This window comes from Micropterus dolomieu, linkage group LG19, assembly GCF_021292245.1.
Source record: "Micropterus dolomieu isolate WLL.071019.BEF.003 ecotype Adirondacks linkage group LG19, ASM2129224v1, whole genome shotgun sequence".
NCBI lineage: Eukaryota > Metazoa > Chordata > Actinopteri > Centrarchiformes > Centrarchidae > Micropterus > Micropterus dolomieu.
The window spans coordinates 17443692-17468215 of NC_060168.1; the positions used below are offsets into that span (position 1 = coordinate 17443692).

General features: G+C 42.5%; 1 protein-coding gene across 5 annotated transcripts; it reads right to left on the bottom strand.

Annotated features, from left to right (window-relative positions):
• Positions 1–4061: 4061 nt before the first annotated feature.
• LOC123957154 (catenin delta-1-like) lies at positions 4062–24031 on the bottom strand. 5 transcript variants are annotated; one of them, XM_046029747.1, is made up of 22 exons: positions 23663–24031; positions 18631–18739; positions 17008–17171; positions 14309–14377; positions 13829–13948; positions 13431–13693; positions 12707–12988; positions 12295–12535; positions 11965–12187; positions 11431–11623; positions 11197–11314; positions 10930–11083; positions 10668–10685; positions 10259–10327; positions 10042–10169; positions 9634–9784; positions 9248–9440; positions 8809–9017; positions 8530–8571; positions 7619–7686; positions 7309–7412; positions 4062–5823 (listed from the first exon to the last, which is right to left on the bottom strand). In XM_046029747.1, the coding sequence occupies exons 3-21, from the start codon at positions 17164–17166 to the stop codon at positions 7353–7355; spliced, it is 2760 nt and encodes a 919-aa protein (XP_045885703.1). In that variant the 5' UTR covers positions 17167–17171; positions 18631–18739; positions 23663–24031; the 3' UTR covers positions 4062–5823; positions 7309–7352. The 5 variants fall into 5 exon arrangements, with proteins under 5 accessions (XP_045885703.1, XP_045885704.1, XP_045885705.1 ...); XM_046029748.1 differs by lacking the exon at positions 10668–10685; XM_046029749.1 differs by lacking the exon at positions 7309–7412.
• Positions 24032–24524: the final 493 nt, after the last annotated feature.

Here is a 24524-nt window from a genome sequence, read left to right on the forward strand (position 1 = left end):
TCAAACACACCTGGGGTTCTGCTGTTCTCCCCCAGAAAATCTGAGCATTAAACACTTAATTTCCTGCATTCTGGAGACATTTTCTGCTCCAATTTACAGTGGAAATGTCTTTATATAGAGAAACAAAAAAATCAGCTGGCAGGTGACAAATTCTAAATATAAAAAATTAAAAATAACATGTTGCAGTAATCAGTAATTTTTATTTTTTTTTATTTCACTTTTTTGGGCCAATGCACACTTTCTCAAAGCATTTTCATTTGTTAGTTAACATTTCTTGGTGCAATCTATTATTCAGAACATTTTTAACAAATGCTTTCAAAAAGTGATGGGGACAAAATCAGCCATTTCAAAACGCAGTGGGGACAGCGTCCCCAGTGTAAATGACACCTATGCACTGAAGGGGTTATTGGTCGCATTAGTTGTGTCCAAACAGGCCGCAAAGAGATCCCTTCTTAAAAATCCACAGTCCTTTGCTCTGAGCAAAATTACCTCTAAAGTTCAGGTGACACTGATGTGAGGCTTCAGCAGTCTGAGTTAAAATTCTTTCTCTGTGCTCCCATGGACACTGTTTCCTTGCTGAGCCATGGTGGAGGGATGATTACACAAAACAGGAATTTTGTACTAAAAAGACTAAATTTGAAAGATTTCCACTTGATTTCCACTCAGACTGCTGAAACCTCATATTAGCTTCAGGAAAGGAGCTCAAGTGTTAACATTCATTGTCAAAGACAGAAATACAGGCCAAACATATGGTGTCTTTGGTGCTTTACTTACATATCAGGCAGCCACATTTTTCTATTTAAAACATTATTCATAACATTGATATGGATGTTTTGTTTGTTTTTTACAACTTTAAGGGCCATTTAAGCACCTGCGATGTAAATGGGTCCAAAAACCTGTCCTGAAAAGTCACAAAAGAGACAAGCTACATTAATGAATTGCAGCACTGTTGAATTGAAAAGGTTATTATATCAGCATGGCCCCGTTTCACATGTGTCAAAAGAGTGGAGCACACCGATTGATTGAAGTTCGTTGTCCTTAATCTGATTCAGCTGCACATTGCAGATGTTCGAAGACTAGTCAGTGTTACTTGCATGTTACTTTCCAACCCATAACATAGTCCTGGGCTCTGATAAAAAGAGCAGGTAGGGGACATACACAATAACCCAAATTAAATGACTCGTGTACACAGTCAGAGTATCAGTCTGTGCCCTTATTATAGCACTAAGGCCTGGTGTAATACCTGGGTAGTCCTTGTTGCTCATATTTACAGAAAAAAAAAGTTCCTCCAGTTTCTGTTATTAAAATGTTCACATTGTGTCATTGTCTCCGTGTAGTTCAACAAGGAATTGCTCGAAAGATGAGGAGGGGACAGGACTGAAAAACTTAGTAGGTGACGGGGAGTCCTGTCGGCCCGGAGTGGGCCGGGGCCAGCGCTCATAGAACTTCACGAAGAAGAGCGGGTCTTTAAAGGGCCCCCCGAAGATAATGGCCTGCATCAAGTAGATGAGGGCCACGACCATGGAGCTGATGAGGATGAAGGGGATGAAGGGCCTCAGGTGGTGCCAGGCCACCCTGAGCCCGTAGCCCAGGCCGCTCTGCTGTCCGGTGTGGGAGGTATGGCGGGTGGAGTCCGGGGCTGGAGTGCGATCAGGGGACCTGTCATCTGAGTTTGAAGAGGACGGACCAGGGACGGCAAGTGTATCCATGAGTTACAAGGCAAGAGCAGGCAGTGCCTTTTGCTCTAAAACGGATCTGTTTAGGCTCACTTTACTCCACAAATCAGCTCCAGAGATCATAAGGAAGGAGGGCCACACTGAATCTACCAGTGGTGTGGTTTCCCTACCTTATCATGCATGGTAACACACCCGGCAGTGTCCCTCACATGGACTGAGATGAATCCGGTGCTGAACAACCATTCCTCTCTGAACGCGCGTTATATTCCTGTGGCCTCCCAGCAGTCTCCTCCTCCTCCCCAGATCTCGTGTGCTGGAGTTACATGTTGCTGCTCCTACTTGAGCTTGAGAGAGGAAATGAAGAACAGCGGGGGAGCCCTAAATAGATATGACAGGACACAGGGAGGGAGGGAGGGAGAATCTGCTGCGTTCGGTGGTCTCAAGTTTAAGCATGGGTGTGTGTACCAGCTGCACAGGTTACAAACATCACACTCACTCAATGACTAATGCAGACATGCACGCACACTTGTCACTCACATATATGCTTGTAGCAGTTAGAAGACAAGACCATCTATGTTTCTCTGCAGTTTATTACAGCTCTAATAAATTTACACCTGTGGCTGCGACATGTGAAAGAGTTACTATATTTTAGCAGGTGCAGCGATCAGATTTTTTATTTACCTTCATGAACTTTACACTTCATGTGTACACAGGACTCTAGTTAAGGTTTTAAATGTACCCCACCTCTAAGTGGTTTTATTATTTGGATTTTTCATATTTTATTTATTTATCCAACTGTTCAATTTTATTTCCTTTAAATTATATTTCCCACAAGAAGGTCTAAATGCTGTTTTCAAACCAGTCTCCACGCCGCGTGCAAGAGATAAACATTATATGTATGGAAATGTTGTACTTAGCAGGGCTGAATATCAAACTTTAAAGGATAGGTTTGTTTTTTTACATCCGTCTTAAAACAATACACACATGCCCACAACTACATTTCAGGGGATATCTGTTTGTAATTGTTCCTCCTCCGTACAACAAATTCCTTCAGTGACAAAATGCCCAGTCTTTGCGGTCAACTGTCTGCGTCAGACAAATCAAATGGGTATCTTCCAAAGTTAGTATGAAATTCCCTTATTGTTTTAAAGTCCCTCTGCCGCAGCTCAACAAGGAAACATCCTCTGCGGAAACCGTAACAGTGACTTTTGTCCTACCAACCAAAATGTGTCCATTGCATGGAGTATTGGAAAGTATCAAGTAACAAAAGCTTGTTTTGAAAGCTTGGTCAGATTCCTGGTTTGGTTACCGATTCTCTGATCAAATGTGTCATGATTTAAATCTGAAAAATAAAATATGTGCTTTTATTCCTCAATGTGAAGTACTTGAAGGGCAGCAATTTTGATAACCATCCCTCATTCATCATTTTTAAAATTCTTTATATTTATTTATTTTTCAAGACAGATTAGAAAAACAATCAGCAACATTCATGGAAAACAAGACTCATCTTTTGTCACTGACAGTAAAATCGTCAAAGGAAAAGAATTACAGAGAAGATTAATTGATGATAATTAGTTGCAGCTCTATAGTAAATGTCCCCCCCCCCCCCGGGCATCAGGGTCCACATTTTTAGCTGCGGCCCTGCGTCTTACACACTAATTTAAGTAGCTGTGTGAAAATGTATTGTTGAAATTCTGGCATTGTGTCTTTATCTACATTTATATTAATAAGTAACAGCTGAATAAATTGTGTGTCTTCAAACTTTCACACACTGGCGTGCGCTTAATACCCTCGTGATCCAACAGCTGCTTCTCAAGCTGCGTGGGATGCATTTCAGATGTGTTGCATACTGGAAAACGCTGCAACACTTTCACGTCCTCTCTCAACCCTTGTGTGTTCCTTCAAGTCCTCTGGAAGCTGACAAACACACACACGAACACCATTCCCTTTCAGCGTGTGTAACCAGAGACAACAGCAAAGCCAAGAATGTCGACGCTCAACAGTCTAGCAACTGTGCTGCGGTGAACGTCGTGTTTGAAAGTTAATCGGCTTTACGCAGGCATGAACACAACACCTGAACACAGTTTAAGGTCTTAAGTGGGAAGATGAATATGTTTGGAGTGAGTTTAAAAAAGGCTCTGATGACACAAATGACTATGGATAACAAGGTTTGATAATTTAGAGCGTCCAACTAAAACAAGCCTAATGGAGCACACAGATGTTTGACAGCGAATATCCAGCATAGTGTCAAGATTGTGCGTTTTGCTATTTGCCTTAACAAGAGTGAGGGGAATTACCAAGACAGAATGACTCTTTAATTAGACGTGTTGATCTACATGGCACAGTAGTGCTTCCTCGCCACACACCAAATCACACGTCGCCAAATCTCGTCTAAGAAAAGATCTTTATTAAAAAAAACAGTATTACCAGGTACATACTTTACTGAAAAAAGCAACTTTTCAGAGCCAAGGCAGGCATGAATGGTACATCATAATTTTACATGGATAGGCAACATTGCAAATATACGGTGTGTGGAGAGTAAAAAATAAAAACAAAACAAAGATGATTGGTCTCTTTTGCCTTAAAAACAACTCTGTAAAACTGGGAATAAACAGTCAAACAAATTGCATAATGCTCTCACCCACCACTCCCACACATACAAACCCCGAAATAAAATACAAACAAATCAGACACAAAGTGAAAAAAGGTTAAAAAACAAACAAAAGGATCATAGATCAAAATGTGCTTTTTGTCTGCCTCCCAAATTAAATTAAACGTCAGTGTCTCTCAGTCTGTCTTTTGAACCTCGAGTCTCCTCTACGAGAAGAAGCCTCCCTTAAGTGTTTTCTTTTCAATGAAACAGCGTCAAGAATGCCAATGTGAATAGCTATATTGCAAAAAAACAGCAAGTAGTGATTTAAAAAAGAAAATTCATATTTAAAGAGGAGATAATTATTTAAAATGGACGCAACTTTCTCACTTTCTAAATGAAGAATAAGCTGTGGAATAGGTTGTGCCTGTTAAGCTGTCACAGTAGAGCCAGGAATAGTTTCTGAAGCAGGGTGTCAACATGTTTTAGTGGTTTAGTAGTGTATATTCCCAGCTTCACATTTCAGTCCCAAATCTGATGTGTTGTATTGGTCTGAATCCAGACAAAACTCAAAACACAGAAACGCAGCACCTCAAATTATCTTTTCTCTCCCGCACTGGAGGGGAAGTTTAAAGTATCAAACACAAAAAGAGGCCGTTGGTACATAAAACTAACAAAACAACACAATGCTTAGTCACGGGAGCACAAGATAAAAACAGATGAATAAATCAACGTGGCCTTTATGGGTCTGGTCCGTTCACACACAAACACACACCCACGCCAAGGTCCATGGTCATTTTCCACACATACACACACGGCCACAGGTTCACTGTATGCCAAATATACACACCTCTGCTCTTTCTTGTCTACACCTGTGCTCATCCCAACCGAGAGAAAATAACTCTAGACAGGAAAATAACTCCTATATAAACAACATTCTCAATCTACAGGGTGACCGTCTGTCTGGCCCAACCTCCACAACGATCCCAGTAAAGGGACGATTTAAATTAATGAGCCAAAACTAATGCAGTCATCCCACTTTCTTTTTATATACAGTATATACCCTACATAGAAGTCTACATACAAATTCATAATTAGAATTCGGGTGTTGGCAGCAACATGTTGATAACAGAATTTACCAAAATGTTGGCAAGAAAAAATAAAAACAAGCAGGACAACAAGACCAGAATTAAATGATTGTCAACAAAGGTGATTGCCTTTACAGAAGAATTATAATTAAAAAAAAACTGAATATATTTATGTTGCTACAATTGAATGACTTTGTAAAAAGAAGATGTGTGTGTGTGTGTGTGTGTGTGTGTGTGTGTTGCATGAAACATTTCACCCGCAACACAGCTGCTTTCTTTGGATGCCAACCCCCATCTTCTAATCCCATCTGTGTGGTGATAGAGAGAGAAAGAGAGGAGAGGAGGGGGGAGACGAGGGAGAGAGAGAGAGAGAGAGAGAGAGAGACTCTGTGCATCTGGATCTTCTCTCCTCAGTAGCAGTGGTAGGGCAGGGACGGCCCAGTCTGGGTGATGCACACTATCAGTTTTTCTAGAGGAACGGAGCAAAAGACGTTGATTAACAGTAAATTTATAAAATGTGGGTAATTTACACAACTAACACGGAGGCAACACTAAGACTCACTCTGCGGTATAAGTATGGCACACTGCAGCCACAATAACCAGATGTTCAATAATACTTTAATACCAATATAACATTAAATTGAATATAGTTTGAATTCAGTGTTGAATTATATTGTAACCTTCGTGCAAATAGTTAAATGTATTAGTTTTCCCTGTTGCACAGTATTAAAATCAGGTTACGTTTGATATTCAGTAACACCAGGCAGGACTGCCATCATTCCAGTCTCTGATGAAGTGTGCTACACAAACACAATTATTCTGATCCACTGAATTAAAGTGTGTGTAAACATCTGTCAAGAAATATCTTGTGCCTTCCTGCATCACTAGTGTATGCATGATTAGAAAAAGGTAAGTGAAGTACAAAATGAGGACAAGCAACAAAGAAGACTGCACTGACACTAAATATTATTTTATAATATACTCATTAATTAAAATTTATGCTATGTAAAACTGAAGATGTCAACATAAGAAGCAGGTTATGTTCAGGTCAGAATCACCCATCCATGGCAGCAAACATGCCCACAATAACCATGCAGCAAAAAAAGAATTACATTAAGGATTAATGTATATAACACCTTTTTAAACTGTGCAGGAGACAAATCAAGAGATTTGTGGAAGGCTGCGTACTGGGGGAAATTCTGATTACTTAAAAGCAAAAGATTAGGGATAGAGACAAACCAATGAGTTTTTAGAGAAGTAACATGTAATCAATAATGCCTTGAAGTGATAATAAGTTGCCAAATGAAGTAAATACCCTGCAGAGCCACAAGAGTGCACTGAAACACATATCTTAAGCCACCGGCAACAGGCTACAACGGATAGCGCTGCAGATGAGTACTTCCTGGATCCTGGACAATATTTCACAGCATGGCAAAAGATTCACTACAACAACTACACGAAATTCCTAAAGTGAGTGTATGTCGATTCTGGCAGTTGCAGCTCCAAGATACACAAAACTATTCTGAGAGAACGCAGATCACACCGAATGGCATGTAAAGTAACAAAGCTGTCTAAGCAGTATAGTTTGGTAACACAAGTTAACTTGGCAGAAAGTGTTGGGAAAATGACTGTGACACTGCATTGCGTTTAATTGTTTGACGGTTTTGTAGTTCTGGTATTGTGACAACACTTCTGCACAAAGAAATCTGGGGATTTAAATCTTTATCAGTGTGGGGTTCATCTCTACACAATGCACAAGGAGCACCTTGCAGCATACTATACCAGCATGTACACATCACAACAGGGCATCATATTGTTAAAAATTAGTACAGTAGACCCCAACCGGATGATTCAGTACACCATCAGAGACAGAGCGGTTTCACTGGGGGTTTGATGTTATAAGAAACAAAAGGAGCTCAGAGTCCATGCAGGACGTGAGGTCAGTTGGACATACCATGCTGTTACATGCAGAGGGGGGTAGAGGGGAGAGGGTGAGGGCTAACCATCGTAGGAGTCCAACAGAGGCAAGGAGCCCTTTCTGCCCCCATACACCCCTCGCTGAGAGACAACCAGGAAGAGAGAGAGAGAGAGAAGAGGGAAAGAAGAGGGAGTGAGTGTGAGAAAAGAAAAATGTCAGTAACTGTTAAGTCTTAAAGGTTAAAGTCAGGAAATATTCACAGTGGTGCAGGAGATTAAGGGTTAGTGTAGTTGAGTGAGTGAGTGATCCAACATGTTAATGTGCACAAGATTGATTTAACAAGTACCGGTAAAGTGTCTGTGGTTTCATCCAGAGTGTGTCTCCTCTCCCTCTGGTCCAGTGTAGAGTAGGCCTCTAAGAAAAACAGATGACAATAATGAGAAGAGGAAAAAAACAAACAAAAAACCCCCCCCAACACATTAGGGCTGACCCCCAATAGCTGAAGATTCGGAGATGCGGAGCCTGATTAGACTGTAAATCTCACAGTCGAAGCTTCGCAGCAAAACAAGGATCATGCCATTTTGGCGATATGGGTGTGCTCAACGTCTGATTTTACATAGAACTACTGGTTTTCTCCCAATAACTTCAACGTTTAATGCTGTAAATAAACATGTTCAAAGAATAAAAGTTTAAATAAATGTTTTTAAAAATGAGTAAATAAATCCAAAATTCTAACCCTAACCCTGGGTCGTGTGTGAGCGCGTGTGTGCGCGGTGGTGGAAGAGGAACATTTCCTGAAGAAACTGTGCCCTGGCTTCACTGGTGTTGTGCAGAGTTGTCCGCACCTCGCGGGACTTCGGATAATTTATCACCGCCGATGAACCACACAAAGAATATATCGTTTTTAAATAGCCGGCTACTTGAAATTGACCCGCGAGGAACCGCAACGTGCATGTAGTTGTCGGCAGCACAGCATGCACACAAAACTACACGAGACCGGTAAATGACAGGCGCACGCGAGAGAAAAGGGTCTTCAAAAAGCCTCAGTGTAGCTGGAAATTTACAGTATAAGTTGAATGAATACAGACTGCAGCTTCTCAAAATTAAAGCGGCGCTACCGTGTGTAACCCCCCCACTCACAATCGCCTCGCACAAAAACACACATGATTCGACTATGTAAATCCTTAGTTGGGGACAGCCCTACAACACATCATCTTGACAAAGACATTTTCTAGAAAAGATGATTAATGTACTAACCAGGGCCGAGGTCATTTAGTGGAATCATGTCCCTCTTTTCCCCTAAGATGAAGCAAAACAGTCAAGTTAAACAAAACGCATCAGCTTCATATGTACAAGTCTAAATGACCAACTAACAGCTAGTGAGCTTCATGAAGTATCTTAAAAAGCTCTAACATTAGTCTTACCTGTACAACCTTTCGACAAACCTTTAAACTAAGTTACCATTTTTAAAATTTATAATTTACAAATGTAGGGTCAGAATGCTTCTAACCGCACACTTTTTCCTTGCACACTGACCTCTGTCTAGCAGTGGTGTGGTGCTGTCTTCATAGGTGCCGTTGGCTCGGGTGCTCGGGCCGTTTGTAGTGCTGGTGTGAGGGTTGAGGTTGACCATGAAGTCAGTCTTCTTCCAGCCGTCTTTCTCCAGAGGCCGGCGCAGCTCTTTGTGGGCCCAGACGAGCTGCAGCACCTGACCGGCCCCCCGCACCTCACGTTCTGAGCGCTTGCTGTAGGACACAGAGATACATTTATTTAACGTTTGTTTTATAGGCACAGCTTCTTGAACTGCCAGTTCAGGTCTGTCACAAAAAGATACTTCAGTCCTCAACATCTAAGAGCTATTTAACTTGAAAAATGTGTTGCAACAAGCTGCTATCACAGCTATACATTATAAAAGCAGCTGAGCACCAGAAAACTATATTCTATATTCTTAGCTTGCTTTACAGAACACACGTACCCATCCTTGTTGATAAGCACCAGCCTTTCAATGCCCTGTGAGGCTCGAAGGGTCTTTGCTGCCTCCAGACTGTTTCCTAGGACCTCAGCAAGCGTGCTCAGTACAGACGCCACCGTCTCCTCTGATAGAGCGCGTCCAGACTGACTCTGGCCTCCGGGCAGGTTGGCCACAAGGTGAGGCACTGCATGCAAACCTGCAGGACAAACAGTGTGTTGAGAAAATCTCTGGCGTCACACGAATGCAAACATCGAAAAAACATGCACACACACACTTGCTGAAGTGCATGGAATATTGTATTTAGAATAAATGTAAACGATATCCAGCAATAGAGAAGTGTGTGTTATATTCTCTGTGAATAATCTGGACACATAATCCAGCATCCTTACCGAGCAGTTCGCGGTTGCGGTTGTCGATGGCGAGGTTCCTCAAGGCTCCGGACATTGCCCGAACCACACGGTCATTGCCGTGAGCCAGCAGCTCTGCCATAATGGGAAGACCCTTCTCTAGACGCACAGTGGCCCGAATATACCGACCATACTGAAGAACAAGTAGATAGAGGGAGATGGGAATATAATTTTCAGCGGTTTCATTCCAGTAACAATAATACAGACGGACACGGACTTCATCACAACTGAGTAATCAGAGATTACATTTCCTTTAACAGAACCAAAATCCTCATTCAGATTTGGTTTCAGATGAAGACTTTATCCTGAAAACAAAACTAATAATCCCCCTCCCACTTTTCAACAGCAGAGTTTAACTTCGTTAAGAAATACTAGTACTAGAGTACTAACAGTCCATCGACCGGCACAAAGGTTCTGGATGGCACCGGCAGCAGCCTCCAGCACCGAGGGGTTCTTGCTCTCTCTAAGCAGCGATGTGTAAACACGAACCACCTCTGGTTGGAACAACAGCTCGTAACCTGAAGTTGAAACAATGAGACGCGTGTTAGTCAAAGATACCTATACCAGAAATTACAAATGATTTCAAGAGGAAAAGAGACATGCATACCTTTGGCAGGCGTTGTCCTCTTTGGAATGTCAACCTGATCTCCACTCCCATCATCTGCATCCTTCTTTCCTGCAGTAAGAAATAAAAAGAGAGAGAACATGAAAGACTGAGCTGAAGAAATGACAGATAAAGTGAAGTTTGGTTGAGACTAGCAGTCAGTTATTCTGAGTCCTCTACTCTGGTATATTGTCATGTGAAATGAGACCGTGCAACCAGTGGAACAAGCACTGTGAACATGCAATGTCGTTTGCGTGACATCAGGTGACCATGCTCATGAACTGGATGTTCAGTCAACATTATGAGAAATTCTTATTTGTCTAGTGAAGTATTATTCTTCATTAGTAAAATGAGCCATGACAGAGTGGAATAGTTTTGAAAGTTCCTGAGAACACCAAGAGGAGAATCTTACCTTTGGAAAACCACTCATCTAAACACAGCAGAGAGAGGGGAGGACGGGGAGGTGGGTGGGAAGAAAGATGGGAGAATGGTAAGAGGAAAGAGAGAGGAAAGAGAGAGAGAGGGGGAAGAGGAAAAGGAGGTAGAGTGTGAAAAACAGCGACAGGTGCTTCTGCCACCAACAAGCTCAAACCGACCAGCAGCTACCCATCTTTCAACAGCCAATCTTGTAGACACAGTGTAAAACTAAGCTCCAACAGCTGTCTGACACTGACCTTTGCCCTTTCGAGAGCCAAAGCAGCCACCTTTATTAACAGGCGCCGGCCCATGGTTGAGGGGTGTGGTCTCTGCGTAGCGCTCGTAGCCTGGGACTTCACGGTGAACATGATAGGACAGATTCCGCAGGAGGCAGACGCAGTTCTCTACCAACTGCAGGGAGAGAAGGAAAGGGGACGACATGACTGAAGAAGAAAGGTGCTTTGGTTTCATTTTTAATGGAGCCGAAGATAAAAATCTGTCATCTGACATGAGTAAACAGGTACCTTATTATCCACATCTTTGCGGTTGATCTGTGACTGGACAATGTACATGAGTGAATCCACCAATCCTGTGCATTCCCTCAGCTTCCGCCTGGCCTCGCTGCGTTCTGAACTCACATTCCTGTTGGGAGAGAGGGAGAAGTTAAACACATAATTGCATGTTTTCTTCTAAAAATAAAGTCTCTGTTTCTCTTTCTTGGACTTTCTTGGGTTTCCATCCATTGATTGGTTGCGTACCTAAGGCAGCCAGCAGTGTTGGTCAAGGCGGTCTCCCACTCCAGATGGCGTGGTTTGCAGCTTTCCTCTCCCCCGTTGCTTCCTCGCTCCCAGCCGGAGTGAGGAACGACCACCTCATCAGTTAGGGCATGCAGGGCGTGGTCCACAATCTCCATCTTTACTGAGTCGTGGGAAGAGAGGTTCCACAAGGTGCCTGGGACAATATAATAAAAACCGTTAATATCAAAAAGACCACACGATAACACGTGTTATATGCCATTGCTAGTTTCTTTTACTGTTTTTCCTTTTGTATCTTTTGTCTCATCCATGCTGGACTGAATTTATGTTTTTGTTGCTTTGGTTTTCATCCTTAGTGTTCTGTAAATATTTGGACAAGCTTGTTGAGTGAATGTTGTTATAACCAAACCAAACTAATCATGTGTGTGTTCAAATGCTAAAAAAGTAAGTCAGAAGAAAACCGCCAACATAACAAAGTACATAGTTTAAAAAACAACACCACAATTGATCTATACAAGCATCATATGATGTTGTTACCTGTGATAGTGTCAGTGAGGTCTTGGTCGCGGGCTTTTCTCAGTAATCTAACCAGACCGGGCACTCCATCGCAGTTCTTGATGGCGATCTTGTTGTCATGGTCTCGCCCATATGAAATGTTCTTTAGTGCTCCGCAGGCTGAGTGGTGCACCTCTTTGCTGGGGTGGTCCAGCAGTGACACCAAGGACGGGATGCCCTTCAGACGACGCACCTCTGACTTAACCTACACACACGGAAAATGTGCACGTTGAGGATTTGCAGATTAGCCACAATACAAAAAGATACGCATTTGTTAAATACTGTTGCATTTGAACGTGACGATTGCTTCACCTTATCATTTTTGAATGTGAGATGCTGAAGGAATGCAGCAGCGTTGGTCTTGACGGGGTCCAGACGGTAGTTCAACATGGCGATGACCTCCGGCAGCTCTGGCTGTCTCCATGATGCGGGAGGACCCTTCCTAAGTGTGCTGTCCAGTGAAGCCATGCTCCCCCTGTCCATTGTCATGGGAACGCCCCAAGCATAAGGGTCGACTCCCCCCATGTCACCATCCAAAGTATCCTCGCAGCTCCTGCGCATGGCAAAAGGAGATAAATAGAGAATCATCTGTTAAGTGTGTCTCAACAAACAGATTCAGTGTTTCACATTAACTTGGCAGAGTACATCGTACATGTTGCACACATACATGATCCCATTGAAAAAACGACTGATATGTCACCACAGCAATGCCTTTGTGTTTTACCTGAGTCTTCGTCGGTCCATACCCCCGGGTCCGGGCCCCAGGCGTGGCATGGTACCGTAGCCTCCAGGGTGTATGGGTGGAGGCCCCATGCCATAGTCATCATACCCGACACTGCGCTGGTCATCTTCCAGGCCATAGTGGCCGTGGCCATACCGCATCTCCATCGCTGAGCCCAGGGCCCTCATTCCCCGGCTCACCTGGGGTTGTGCTGAATACGGGTCAAGTTGCTGACGGCTTGGGGCCCGGTAGCCAGAGTCCAAGGTCCTGTAGACATCAACTGGCCTATGGAAAGAAGGGAACAGAGTTACTAAAGTAAGAAATTCCTAATTAGCAAGAGTTAGGACCTTGTCCAAGCAGATAACACCACTGTAACAGCAGAGTGAAAGTCTTTAAACTCTCAAGACAAAAAGCTGATCTTCAGGAAATGCAACTGAGAAACAGTTTTCAGAAAAAAATAACTAGATGGCAACTGTCTTTAACTTTGTTTTAAGAGCAACTATCTGAAATTGTTCAAACATGGAGCATGATTTCATTGGCCTTGCAGAACAGCGTGTTTAACAGATGTACAAATGTGACATACTAATAAAGCAGAACAGGGAATTACGCTTTTGAGTCACTCATTATTAAGATGACCTGTCCTTTAAGACAATATATTTCAGATTGCAAAACAACAATCACAATGCAATGTGCCACTCAAGCACTCTTTTATGCAGGGGTTGTGTACCTGTAGCGGTCATCCATGTGTGAGCCCCTGCTCAGGCTAGTGTATGCTTCTGATGGTGGGCCTCCCCTGTAGTCATCATAACCCCCCACAGGGCCATAGTGGTAGTTTCTGGGCACTGTGGCCGTAGGGTAGTCTCCTGGTACAGCCTGCCTGTAAGGACGGTCCAGTGTGGCGCTGTAGCCGCCCATACCAGACACCAACAAGCCCCCGTCAATGGACATGGATTCAGAGGGCAGGACTGTGCGCGAGATTGGTTTCTTCATCTAAGGAAGTGCGAGATAGTGGATGTATAGCAAATTGAATAGAAATTAAAAGTTTAGACTTCTACTAGATTTGTACACAATTCCTTTAAAGTTAGTCAGATGAGATCATAGTCCATATGTCATCTCATGTCTTACCCCATTGTCAGGCCGCCGTGCGGTTCCATCATCAGAGAAGACTGAGCGCACTTCCTGGGAGTCGTCCTCTGGTGTGTAGCTCTCATCTAGAGCGCCGTGTGCAGGGTCCACCATTCTGTACTGTAGCAGAGACACACCACACACGTATAAATTTAAATTACTGACACTTACTGCATAAATACAAGACAAATTATTACATTTACATGATGAACGACAGACTAGAGCCTTTTTTTTTTTATGTGAATATTTTCTCTCTCTCTTCTTTTTTCTTTACTCCTCTATGACAGTAAACAGCATATCTTTGTGTTGTGGACAGAACAAGACATTTAAGGAGTTGCTCTTGGGAGCTTTAGGAAACGCTGATCGACATTTTTCACCATTTTCTGACATTTATAGACCAAACAACCAATAGAGAAAATAATCAACAGATTAATGGACAATCAAAATAATCAGTTACAGCCCTACTACACAAAACCATACCTGTGTGCCGTTTATGTATGAGTCGGTCAGTTTCAGGCGCTCTATGTCTGCATCACCTAAACGACCGTTCTGGGATGAAAGAGAAAGACACAACAAATATGTAATGTAAAATCTCCTACAATTCTGCTAAAAGCAGCACATGAAAGTGAGGTCAAAGGCATGCTTCCCAGAAGCCAGTGCTGTCTACTTTCTTGCAACCACCCAGATGACATTACTGCTGCTGAAGCACATTCAGTGCTGACCAAACGGTCCCTGTTTGTTTATAGTCTGTGAATGACTGCCAGACTTGAGGGAGGACATTCTGGAGTGCAGCCACTCATTCTCACACCCAACTTCCTCCTGCTTTATTCAGTTACATAATCAATGTCAAACTGTATGACTTGGACTTCTTCTAACAAACCCTGAGAAACAAATTTTTATGCAATATTACCGCCTCAGTCATCAGCAACAGCCTCAGGCAGAATCACATCTGAACACTATATGATTGAGTTACTTTGGAAATCTTACTCAGCAACGTATTGTAGTGTACGCCCTTAAAGTAGGCAGGTGACGCAGCATGAAACTACCTGACATCATCTTCAAGGCAACAACCCTCTTCACTTTTCCAGTAGTTGGGAAAGCGCACACACACACACTTTAGCTGCAGTCTTTATTCACTGACAAACTGTAACCTACACTGTACATTTCCTGCTAAACTTCACTGCTCATCTGCATTCACCTGCAGTTCAGTCGCTTTCTCTCAGCCACACACTAACTACACACACAAAAAGGAGCTACTCGATGGCGACCGCGAGGTGGGGATAACGTTACAAGACTAGTAAAAAAGAAAAATGCCATTCACGTAATGTAATTTGCAGTTGTATATCAAACTGCACTTTAAATTGTGTCCACAAGGAGGCAGAGCTGTTATTTAAAAGCAATGGGAAGTGCAGATTGTGCTTTTACAACAAGAAGGGCACACTTCCTCTGCAGCTGGTCTTTCCTATAATACCACCTCATTTATCAACAACTCAGAGCATTTCTCTAAAGTCGTGACAGACTGTGCAGCTGGCAAAGCTGAAAAATGAAACACAGACAGTTGGTGCTAAGCCAAGAAAGAAAAAAAACAAAAAAACAAACACATTCCAGCTTTTTTTGCCTTCATCCTCCAACTGCCCCACACTAATCAAAAATAACTTTCAAGGATTTAAAGAGACAAAACACAAGATCTAATCTATGTCAGCAAGCCCTTGAAGGAAGGGAAATATTTAGGAACACATTTTAAACTAGTCTACTCGGTCAGTGTAGAAGAACTGAAAAACGTGTAGGGTTACCTGTGAGCAAAATTATAATGACTCTCCTTTAACTGCTCTTCCAAGCCTCTACATACACGTACGCCAAGTTTACCACTTCCTGATTGTCTTTTGGTAAAGACAACATAACGGGACATTAAGGCAAGATTTATGACCTTGTCTAAGCAGATAACTCCGTTGTAACAGCAGAGTAAAAGTCTTCAAACTCTCAAGACATAAGCTGATCTTCAACTTCAAAATGGACATATCACAATATAGTACATTTTCAAGAAAATCAACTATAAATAATAGATATAGATAGAATAACCAGATGGGATTCTGTTTTTAGTTCACCCAGAAAATGTAATTACTTACAGTAATTACCTTACAGATCAAGGTACATTTATTATTCCATATTTGCTATACAGCAATCCTGCTGTTAATTATTTGCAACACTGTCCACATTGGTATTATCTGGTGTTAGAGCTGGAAAGATTTGTCCATTAATCAATCCATATAGTGATAGAAAATTAATTGGGAACTAGTCTTAAATCAAATAATCATTTAAGTTGTTTTTTTAAGCAAAAGTTCCAAAAGATTCATAGGTTGTGCAATATTTACTGGTTTTCTTAGTGTTCTACGGTACCAATTTGCATGTCTTGGGTTTTGGACTGTTGGACATTTTACAGATAAAACAAATACATTTATCGAGAAAATAAACAGCACAATAATCAGTAATAAAATAAATGAATCGAAGCACTGAAAAATGTGTCAAAACATCTGATGGTAGACATTTACAAAGCCTGATAGCAGAACTAACATCAACACATTTCATGAAGGAGCGTGCGAAATAGCAAAAGAGAGAGAGCAGGATCAACAGAGGTAATGATGAATTTAACTGCTGAATGATTTAAATAAATAAAAATAAAAAGATTTTTGTCATGAACAAGAAACCACACTGGATGCAGGACTATGCGACACATGCATGACCACATTCAAAAAGAAAGATGACATGCTGGAACAGAGAGAAAGATAACTGAAATTCCACAGAGGGGGCCGACGAAAGGTGTCAGAGTGTATCTGGTAAGGGACACTGAAGGCATGCTGAAAATGTTTGATGATGTGCATCATCTCAGGCATGTCTAAAGTAGTGGAAGTATGTGTAGGCATGAACCGATATACTTGCAGATGACAGAGATGAACAAAAACGAACAAAAACACACATGGACACAAACTCGTAGGGCGCTGGTAGAGAGGAGGCTAGGTGGAGGTAGAGAAGGGATGAATAACAGATTGATGGATGGACTTTTGAGGACTGGATGGAGGAAATGATGATCCATGGATGGCATGTTAAAAGGGAGAGATGGGGGGCTATACGCGTATGAGAGACTGTGGACGGGGATGCACGGGTTTGTTGGGGAGTGTTACCTGTGTGTGAGGGAGAGGGCGACCCAGGGCCGAGGGGCTGGTGGCGGGGAGGCCCACTCTCCTCCTCTCCTCCTCCAGCGCCCGGGTCAGCTGTTCAAACTGCACCTCCTGCTCCCTGACCGACTCCAGCAGAGCCGCTGCACTCTCACACTGCTCCATACACACTACACGGCCCCATGGGGAAAGAAGGGGGGTGGGGGGGGGCGTTACACACATCCATACCAGCTTGAACACACTACAGCACAGGGAGGGGGTGTCTAACAAAAACAGACACACCTCTCCATACAAAGTACAGAAAGATGCAGTGGGTGTAGGATTTTTTTGGGTTGATAAAGTGGGAAGAGTTATTTGAACATATCTGATTTATCTGCTTACAATTTTTGTTTGGTGACGCTGAGATGCCTTCTTGGAAAGCTACCAGCACCTTAAGGATTGTGGGTCAATTCTTTTACAGCAGTCACAACTGTAAAGAAGTGTTTCTGGTTGAAACTCAGGCATGAAAACTCCCATTATACTGTGTTCTCATGTACAACGACAATTCCTTTGTAAGCCTGTCATGGCGTAATGACTCATTCATTCAAGATTTTCCCCGCGCTGACTTTAAAAGTGCCAGATTTGCTCAAATTTCATACCACCTTCAGCAATTCATGACCACGTCAGCACTGCTGAAAACTATATCTAAAAAAGTGCAACAGTGAAATCCTTCCATGATGGCTTCATGTGAAAATAAACTATAACAACTATACAATAAACTACCCAATTAGTGCCATTAAAAGCACACATCACATGACACCGTGCTGTAAATTAAAACACAATACGAGACAAGCGCTGCAGGAGGAGGGTAGAGACAGATTCTGACCCTGGTTATTTCACACTGCTAATAAATATAGCAACATATTGATAACAATAATGTAGAGTTATTGAAATATTACATGTGTCAATTATCACCATCCCCTGCATCCAGATAAACATTAGCACTTGCATGGCATGCATGGAGGAGTCCTCTGGGCTTTTGGCCCTCTCAGACTCCACACCAGAAAACACTTTCTTGAACATAAAAGGCAGACAAAGAGATTATTAGATAAATCCTCAGTGTGCAGTGTGTAGATTTTGCAAAGCCGCAGTGATGTGCTGCCAGAATTCCCCCATCCCCTCCTCTAAGAAGCAAATGTGGTGTCTTTGCATGTTTACCAGAATCAAAAAGTAGTTTTAGAATCATGAGGAAAATGTTTAGGTTAATTTTCCATACTTACTTATACATAATGAACTGAAAATTTGACACAACAATTTAAAATCACAAAGTCCTGGTAGGCTTGAAAGAATATGTATCCTTGGTTATTTCATAGTTTTATTTCATAGTTTTTTGTGTAACTACTTTCTCCGTTCATCAGCAGCATAATTTACGGTGACAGAGTTCTACATTATGCAAAAAACTGTCAAACAGGATGGAGAGAAGCACCTTTTATACTTCATAGAGGAAGCTTAACACCACAACACTCAGTCCAAGGAGAACTGCAAACTTCTCTTTACGTCTCTTGTGTTAAACCAAAATTTGTTTGGTTTAACACAAGAGCAGAGACATGGTCTCAAAGCTCATTTCAGAGATAAATCAGAAATACACACCTTCACCTGTGAGCGTGGTTTGGTAGTAGCCAAGGTCAGAGGTTGAGCTCTAGTTGCTCATGGGTAGAAGGCCACCGAACCACCGAGCCCAGAAACAGGAAGGAATGGACTGCAGAGAAAGAGATAGGGAGGTGGAGGGAAGAGAATAATAAGGAGAAAGCGGGAGAAATGTTTAATTTAGTGAAGGCACCTGTGTTTGAAAAACAGCAACATAGTGAGAATGCGTGTCAACGGGGCTGCGTTTGCTCTGTGAGCAGAAAAACACAGCCTAAGACAGAGACCTACAGTAGCTCCAGCTTTTAGACACACCCTGTATTTACTCAACATTTGGCCTGAGAACAGCAACTAGCTGCGAGGAGTTCACCAACCTGCAGCTCTTTCTGGGCCAGAGAACACTGATAGTCAGCATAAAGAGAAAGAGGGATTTAGAGATAGCAACATCCTTCAAGAACCAAATGTTCTCTTATCAACTCATTCTTTTCTTCCCCAGTTTAGCCTTTCTCCTCTAATCTGTCTTCGTCTACCCCTGGCCCAGCTCTGTCAGATCACTACTCTTGTTCTCAACATTAACTCTGCCTTTCATCTCTCCCGGTACGCCTCTTTGTTATCTTGGCTCTGCTCTGAGAGAAAGACATTGTTATATCAAAGCCAAACAAGTGGAGACTCAGGTCCTCTTATCTGTTGATGTACTTCTCTTCTGCAGCAGCACAGATCCCAGTTAGCCCTGGCTTGAAAGGTGAATAAACCCAGGCATTGCCACACACCTGCATGACCGGTTGGACAAGGTAGAGGAGGGGCGACCAAATTTCAGTTTCTCAATACCTCTCTCTGTCTAGCCAACATGCACAGACACACTCTTCTGGAGAACCTGGAGTTTAAGTTTGCAGCAAGTTCAGAAACAAACAGGGACCTGCGTTTCAATTTCAGGAAGCAGGTGTCTGTGTGAGCGACAGTGACAAGTGCAAATTGAAAAGACATGCATAGGTGTAATGAGTTAAAGTGGAGAGATGGTGACGAATGACTCACAGTTTCACCTGCATTCGATTGTGCAAACCAAAAATAAAAGGGAAAAGACAGTCAGACATGATGCCATCACTGTTGGATAGACTATTACGACACGCTTTTGTTCATAACATGAAGCCTGCAGAAACTGCATCTGTTCCTCTAAGCTATCAAATGGATGACACACACACACCCACACGTATATGACTTTGCTTATTTTTAAAAAGTCCCAGCTTGGGGTGTGACCAGGGTGGGAAAAAAAGGAGAAAAGTGGGATGGCCTGATGAGAAAACGAGGAGTGGCATTTCTCAAGACAAAGGAATTTGTAGGAACCAAAAGCAGGATTTGCATGTGGGATAAGGCTGACTGACAGGAAGACATGATGTCACATACACACACTATCTTTTGCTCAATGGCTGTGGCGCCTCAGAGCCATAACCTCCCACCTGAGCAAACCACACACATGCCTATATATGGTCACAGCCAGGACAGGGCTGATATTATCCACTGTAGACAGACAAGAGTAGGAGCTGCAAACAAATAAAACAAGGTGAAAGACAGGCAGTTTTTCAGGGGAGTGGGAGGGTAAACTGGAGCGAAAGAGTGGTGTAGAGATACAGAAAGGAGTGCTGAATAAGAGATAAAAAGCTAATCTTGCATTCCTGGCATTATCTCTTGCCAATTTAGCACAGCAGCCCACCCACTGTAAAATGACCTTAGCAGGACACTGGCTAATGATATTTTAGAGATCTGTGTTTAATGTACTATTGTAGAATTTCAAGGCAAGTTTTCTCATTACCCAAACACAGAGAAACACAAAACTACTGGCACCTTTCCATAACTTTAAGCCACACGTAAACACTGTCTCGCTCCTTATCTTATACCCGATGCACGAAATAACCATTATAAACATGGTACACGCTATCTAATTTCACTAATGAGCACAACTGTCATTCACACAAGATTAATTAGAAACAGTGATAGACATTTCTTGGCAAGTGTACACAGGAATGTGTGTGTCTGTGTTAACCACAGCCAGTGGAGGGAATCTGCAGCTGTCAGTCCGGGAGGTTAGGAAAACAATAAGAAGTTTGTGCAACTGAGAACAAGAAGGCAAGTGTGAAAAGAGTCGGAGTGTAAGAAGGATAACTATTGGACATATTTGAGTGTGAGTGTTTAAATGTGTCTGGGGGAGGTCGAGTTCGAGTCACTCTTTACACACTCGCGACTTCTGTCCTCCATCCGTCCTATCCATTTCACAGCTGTTAGTTTTGGCATTGAAAGCCAGCGGAGAGTTTCGTTGAACAATGAAAACAAAATCTAGTGCGGACCCATTGTCACTCCCATCCCCTTTCCCTCTATACCAACTTCCTGAGAAACAGGATGTTATGTATTCGACATCAGAGAGGCGTAAAGGGACGTGCCGGCTACTTAAGCTTACCATTTTCCTCAATAGAAATACTTTACACAAAACCACGAGAGCCTATAGGATGCACACTTTAATAAAACCACCTGCTGATGGTTGACTTTCTCCAACCATCAGTAGTTGTTCATGCGGTGAAAATCCCCCATGGCCAATATTTTTATCATAAGACCACAAACCACTTCCCATTTTGCTAATATTGTTCTCCATCTACTGTTTTCTGTTCTGCTTTCATGAACTTTTAGAAGCAATCTCTCTGAACCTGCATGACTGAATAATCACATTCATGTTTTTATAACAAGTTCCTCTATTCAGGTCTGTCCCCACAATCTAACCACTGACCATCTATTGGCAACAATTTTAAAAACTCAATTATCAAATAATAAAAATCCCTGGTTCCAATGTCTCAAATGTAAATATCTGTTGTTTTTCTTACTCCTCTATGATAGTAAGTTGATTATCTTTGCATTTTGGACTGTTCATCAAAACAAGCAAGAGATCGCCTTGACTTCAGAGAAATTGTGATTAAGAATGGATTGAACCATTTTTTGTCATACATGCATCCTTCATTCACTACAGACCTTTCTATGTCCAATTACAAAGTCACTATCAGCAGCAAAGCACTATGTTTTTAAAAAAAAATCGTTGAAGGGTGAGGGAACAAGAGCATACAAAGGTAAAATAAGGCAGCAACAAACAAAATGTCAATCATAGTGCCTTGAGGTCAGCAATTTACACACACTCCTCTCATCTGATCGAGCCCTGACACACCACGAGTCACATCTCTCCATCTGATTCTGCAGCATGACTCACTCAACCCTGTCAGAAGACATCTGTGATCATATGCACATGTGTGTAACCAACAATACAGCCTTTGTCGACTTAATGATCTCTGGTTAATGCAATAAGTGCCTACACCTGCCACGAGCAGCAAAACCTCCCGCTGAAACACTGTCAAAATCTGTTCACGCATCCCAATGTAGCTCTCAAGTCAGTGTGATGCCACCAGCGCTGGTTTAAGCTGAGCGTGGCTTGTAATGGGATTGAAGGTTTAGGCCACTAATCAACTTACCTCCCAACACATACATGCTGTTAACATGCACATACATAAGCACACACCTACAGTTTAGGCCCTCTGTGGATTAACCTGCACACCTCAAGAGAGCAGACACAATTGCAGCCGGCGCTGGGGGCACGCATCAACAATCAAACAATGACACGGAGACAGCAGTCAGGAAAGGCTTGATATATGGGTGTTCACCGCCACACATGGTGTTATTAGTGGTGTCACCTGCAGCACATTAAATCAGCTACTGCCCGGTGATCCCTACACACACACACACACACACACACACACAAACCAGGATTGTCCCCCACAGGAAAAGGCACTCACCTGTACTGCAATGCCTCCCTGCATGCAAATAATGTTTACATGGGAAAAAACTAGTTTACTTGTTCACACTCAGATAGTTATCCCCACCCAAAACAAGTTCACACAGGACCCACCCAACAGGTTCACTAGCTTAAAAACTTCCCAACATCCCAGGCTGCGTGACAGACTGCAACTGGAGGACCATGGCCCTTTAAAAAAAACTCAAAATAAAACAAACAAAAACACAGGCTGAATGTTTACAATGTGTTGTCAAACAAGTAGCGAGTCATTTACCTTCAACTAATATTGTCTCCCTTTAACAACAATAACCGTGGAGGTGATGAAATCTGCTTAAACTCAATCTGACACAAAGACGCTTAAAAACGAAACAACTAGGGTTTAAAACACCGTACATGGGTGTGACTAGATAACTGACCTCAGTCTACTTCAGCTGTAAACCCGCATGACCATCACGTTGTCGTGTCAGTTCATATTCCCTGTTTGAGTCTGTAACATCTCCTTCCCACAGACCTTTCTGTGAACCATCTGGACCCTGCTCACAGTCAACACTTGCGTCATCTAGCCACCACAGGCTGTCATGAATTTGCTAACGAAATATAGCCAATCTAGGGCATGCAGCATTTAGCTAACAATAAGACGTGGGTATAAAATGACTCTCACGAACAAAGACTCGCGTAACCTTACTTTGAGCGTTGATTCACTCGGTGCTTGTGCTATAACGCTGCTGCCCAGATAAATGACAATGTTGGAGATCAAATAAGCCCCAGTTGGCAAGAACGCTCGCTCAGCACCCGCATGACCTGGTTTGGCTGTCTTGCTACGTTAGCATCACAATAACCCACATAGAGCGGTGCCAACAACCAGGCTAACGTTAGCGTTAGCATAACGTTAGCAAACACAAATTAGCAAAAGAGCTGGAGTTAGCGTGTGTTCTACTAAGCGGCGTTTTAAAGCTAATATAGATGGTGTTCTCCGTTTTAGCCGCTGGTATCAATGACTCTCTTCAATCAGTTATAATACTGCACACGACAGTAAAAGGAACGGCATGAACTTTTAACGTTAGCACCGTTAGCTAACATTAGTTAGCATAGTGTAGTTCTGCTGATCTGTCGATGATGACCACTCCTTGCCAACGCTGCAGTGCATCCACTATCTGCGGGGGGAAAACGCGGCCCCTATATCAACCATGTGATAACATTTATGAATTCACTCACCTGCACGTGGAAAGCTTGCTCCGACCGCTTCCAGACTATTCCGTTTTCTACAGTGTTTTCTCCCCTCTTTTCCCCTCCTTCCCTTGGTTCTGGGTCAAGCTCGTTAAAGACGAATCGACATCACCGAGTTTCTATCAGACAGAGACTGGGCGGGATCAACAAGCGGACTTTACCGTAAAGACGGCGCACACTGAATTCCTCTTCTCATACAGGTGTTTTAACACAAGTTTCTAGACAGGCCTGTTTATTTAAAAAGCCAGTAGCCAGTGATTAGGATTAAAACCCTTGTGTTTCTGCCAAGATAAAACACACTGACTGATATGAGAAAGCCTATGATTGTGAAATGGGAGTAAGGGGGTTTAACCTCTGTTGCAGTGGTAGAATAAATGGCTACCTCCCACCTCTTCCTCTCTCCTCCTATTTATTTCCGTCAGTCGCTCCCTCTCCCTCACATACACACACACTGATGTCATTTCATTGATTGCCCAAGAACAATAGCCTGAGAGGAAGCAGCATTTCTTGAGGAAGTACAACAAGGGCATTCAACACCAACACGATAAAACTATTGGCACATAAAACCACTACCAGTCACCGTCCTGGTCAGCGTGTGCCTTTAAATAGATTGATGGTAAAGAGCCTCTGAGAGTAATCAGTTGATTTATATGAATCATGCTTGACCGCTGAGCTATTTAAGGATCACTTCAACTGCAACTCTAAAGCTTTATTTATGTGTAAAACTCATAAACTCAAGATTTTGTGTTAATGCCACCTTTACAATAATTACTGTACTTTTAGTCCTGTCTATTATGTTTAATACACTCAGGAGTTTAAAGACCTTTGGGTGAAATTAAAGTAAAAAAAG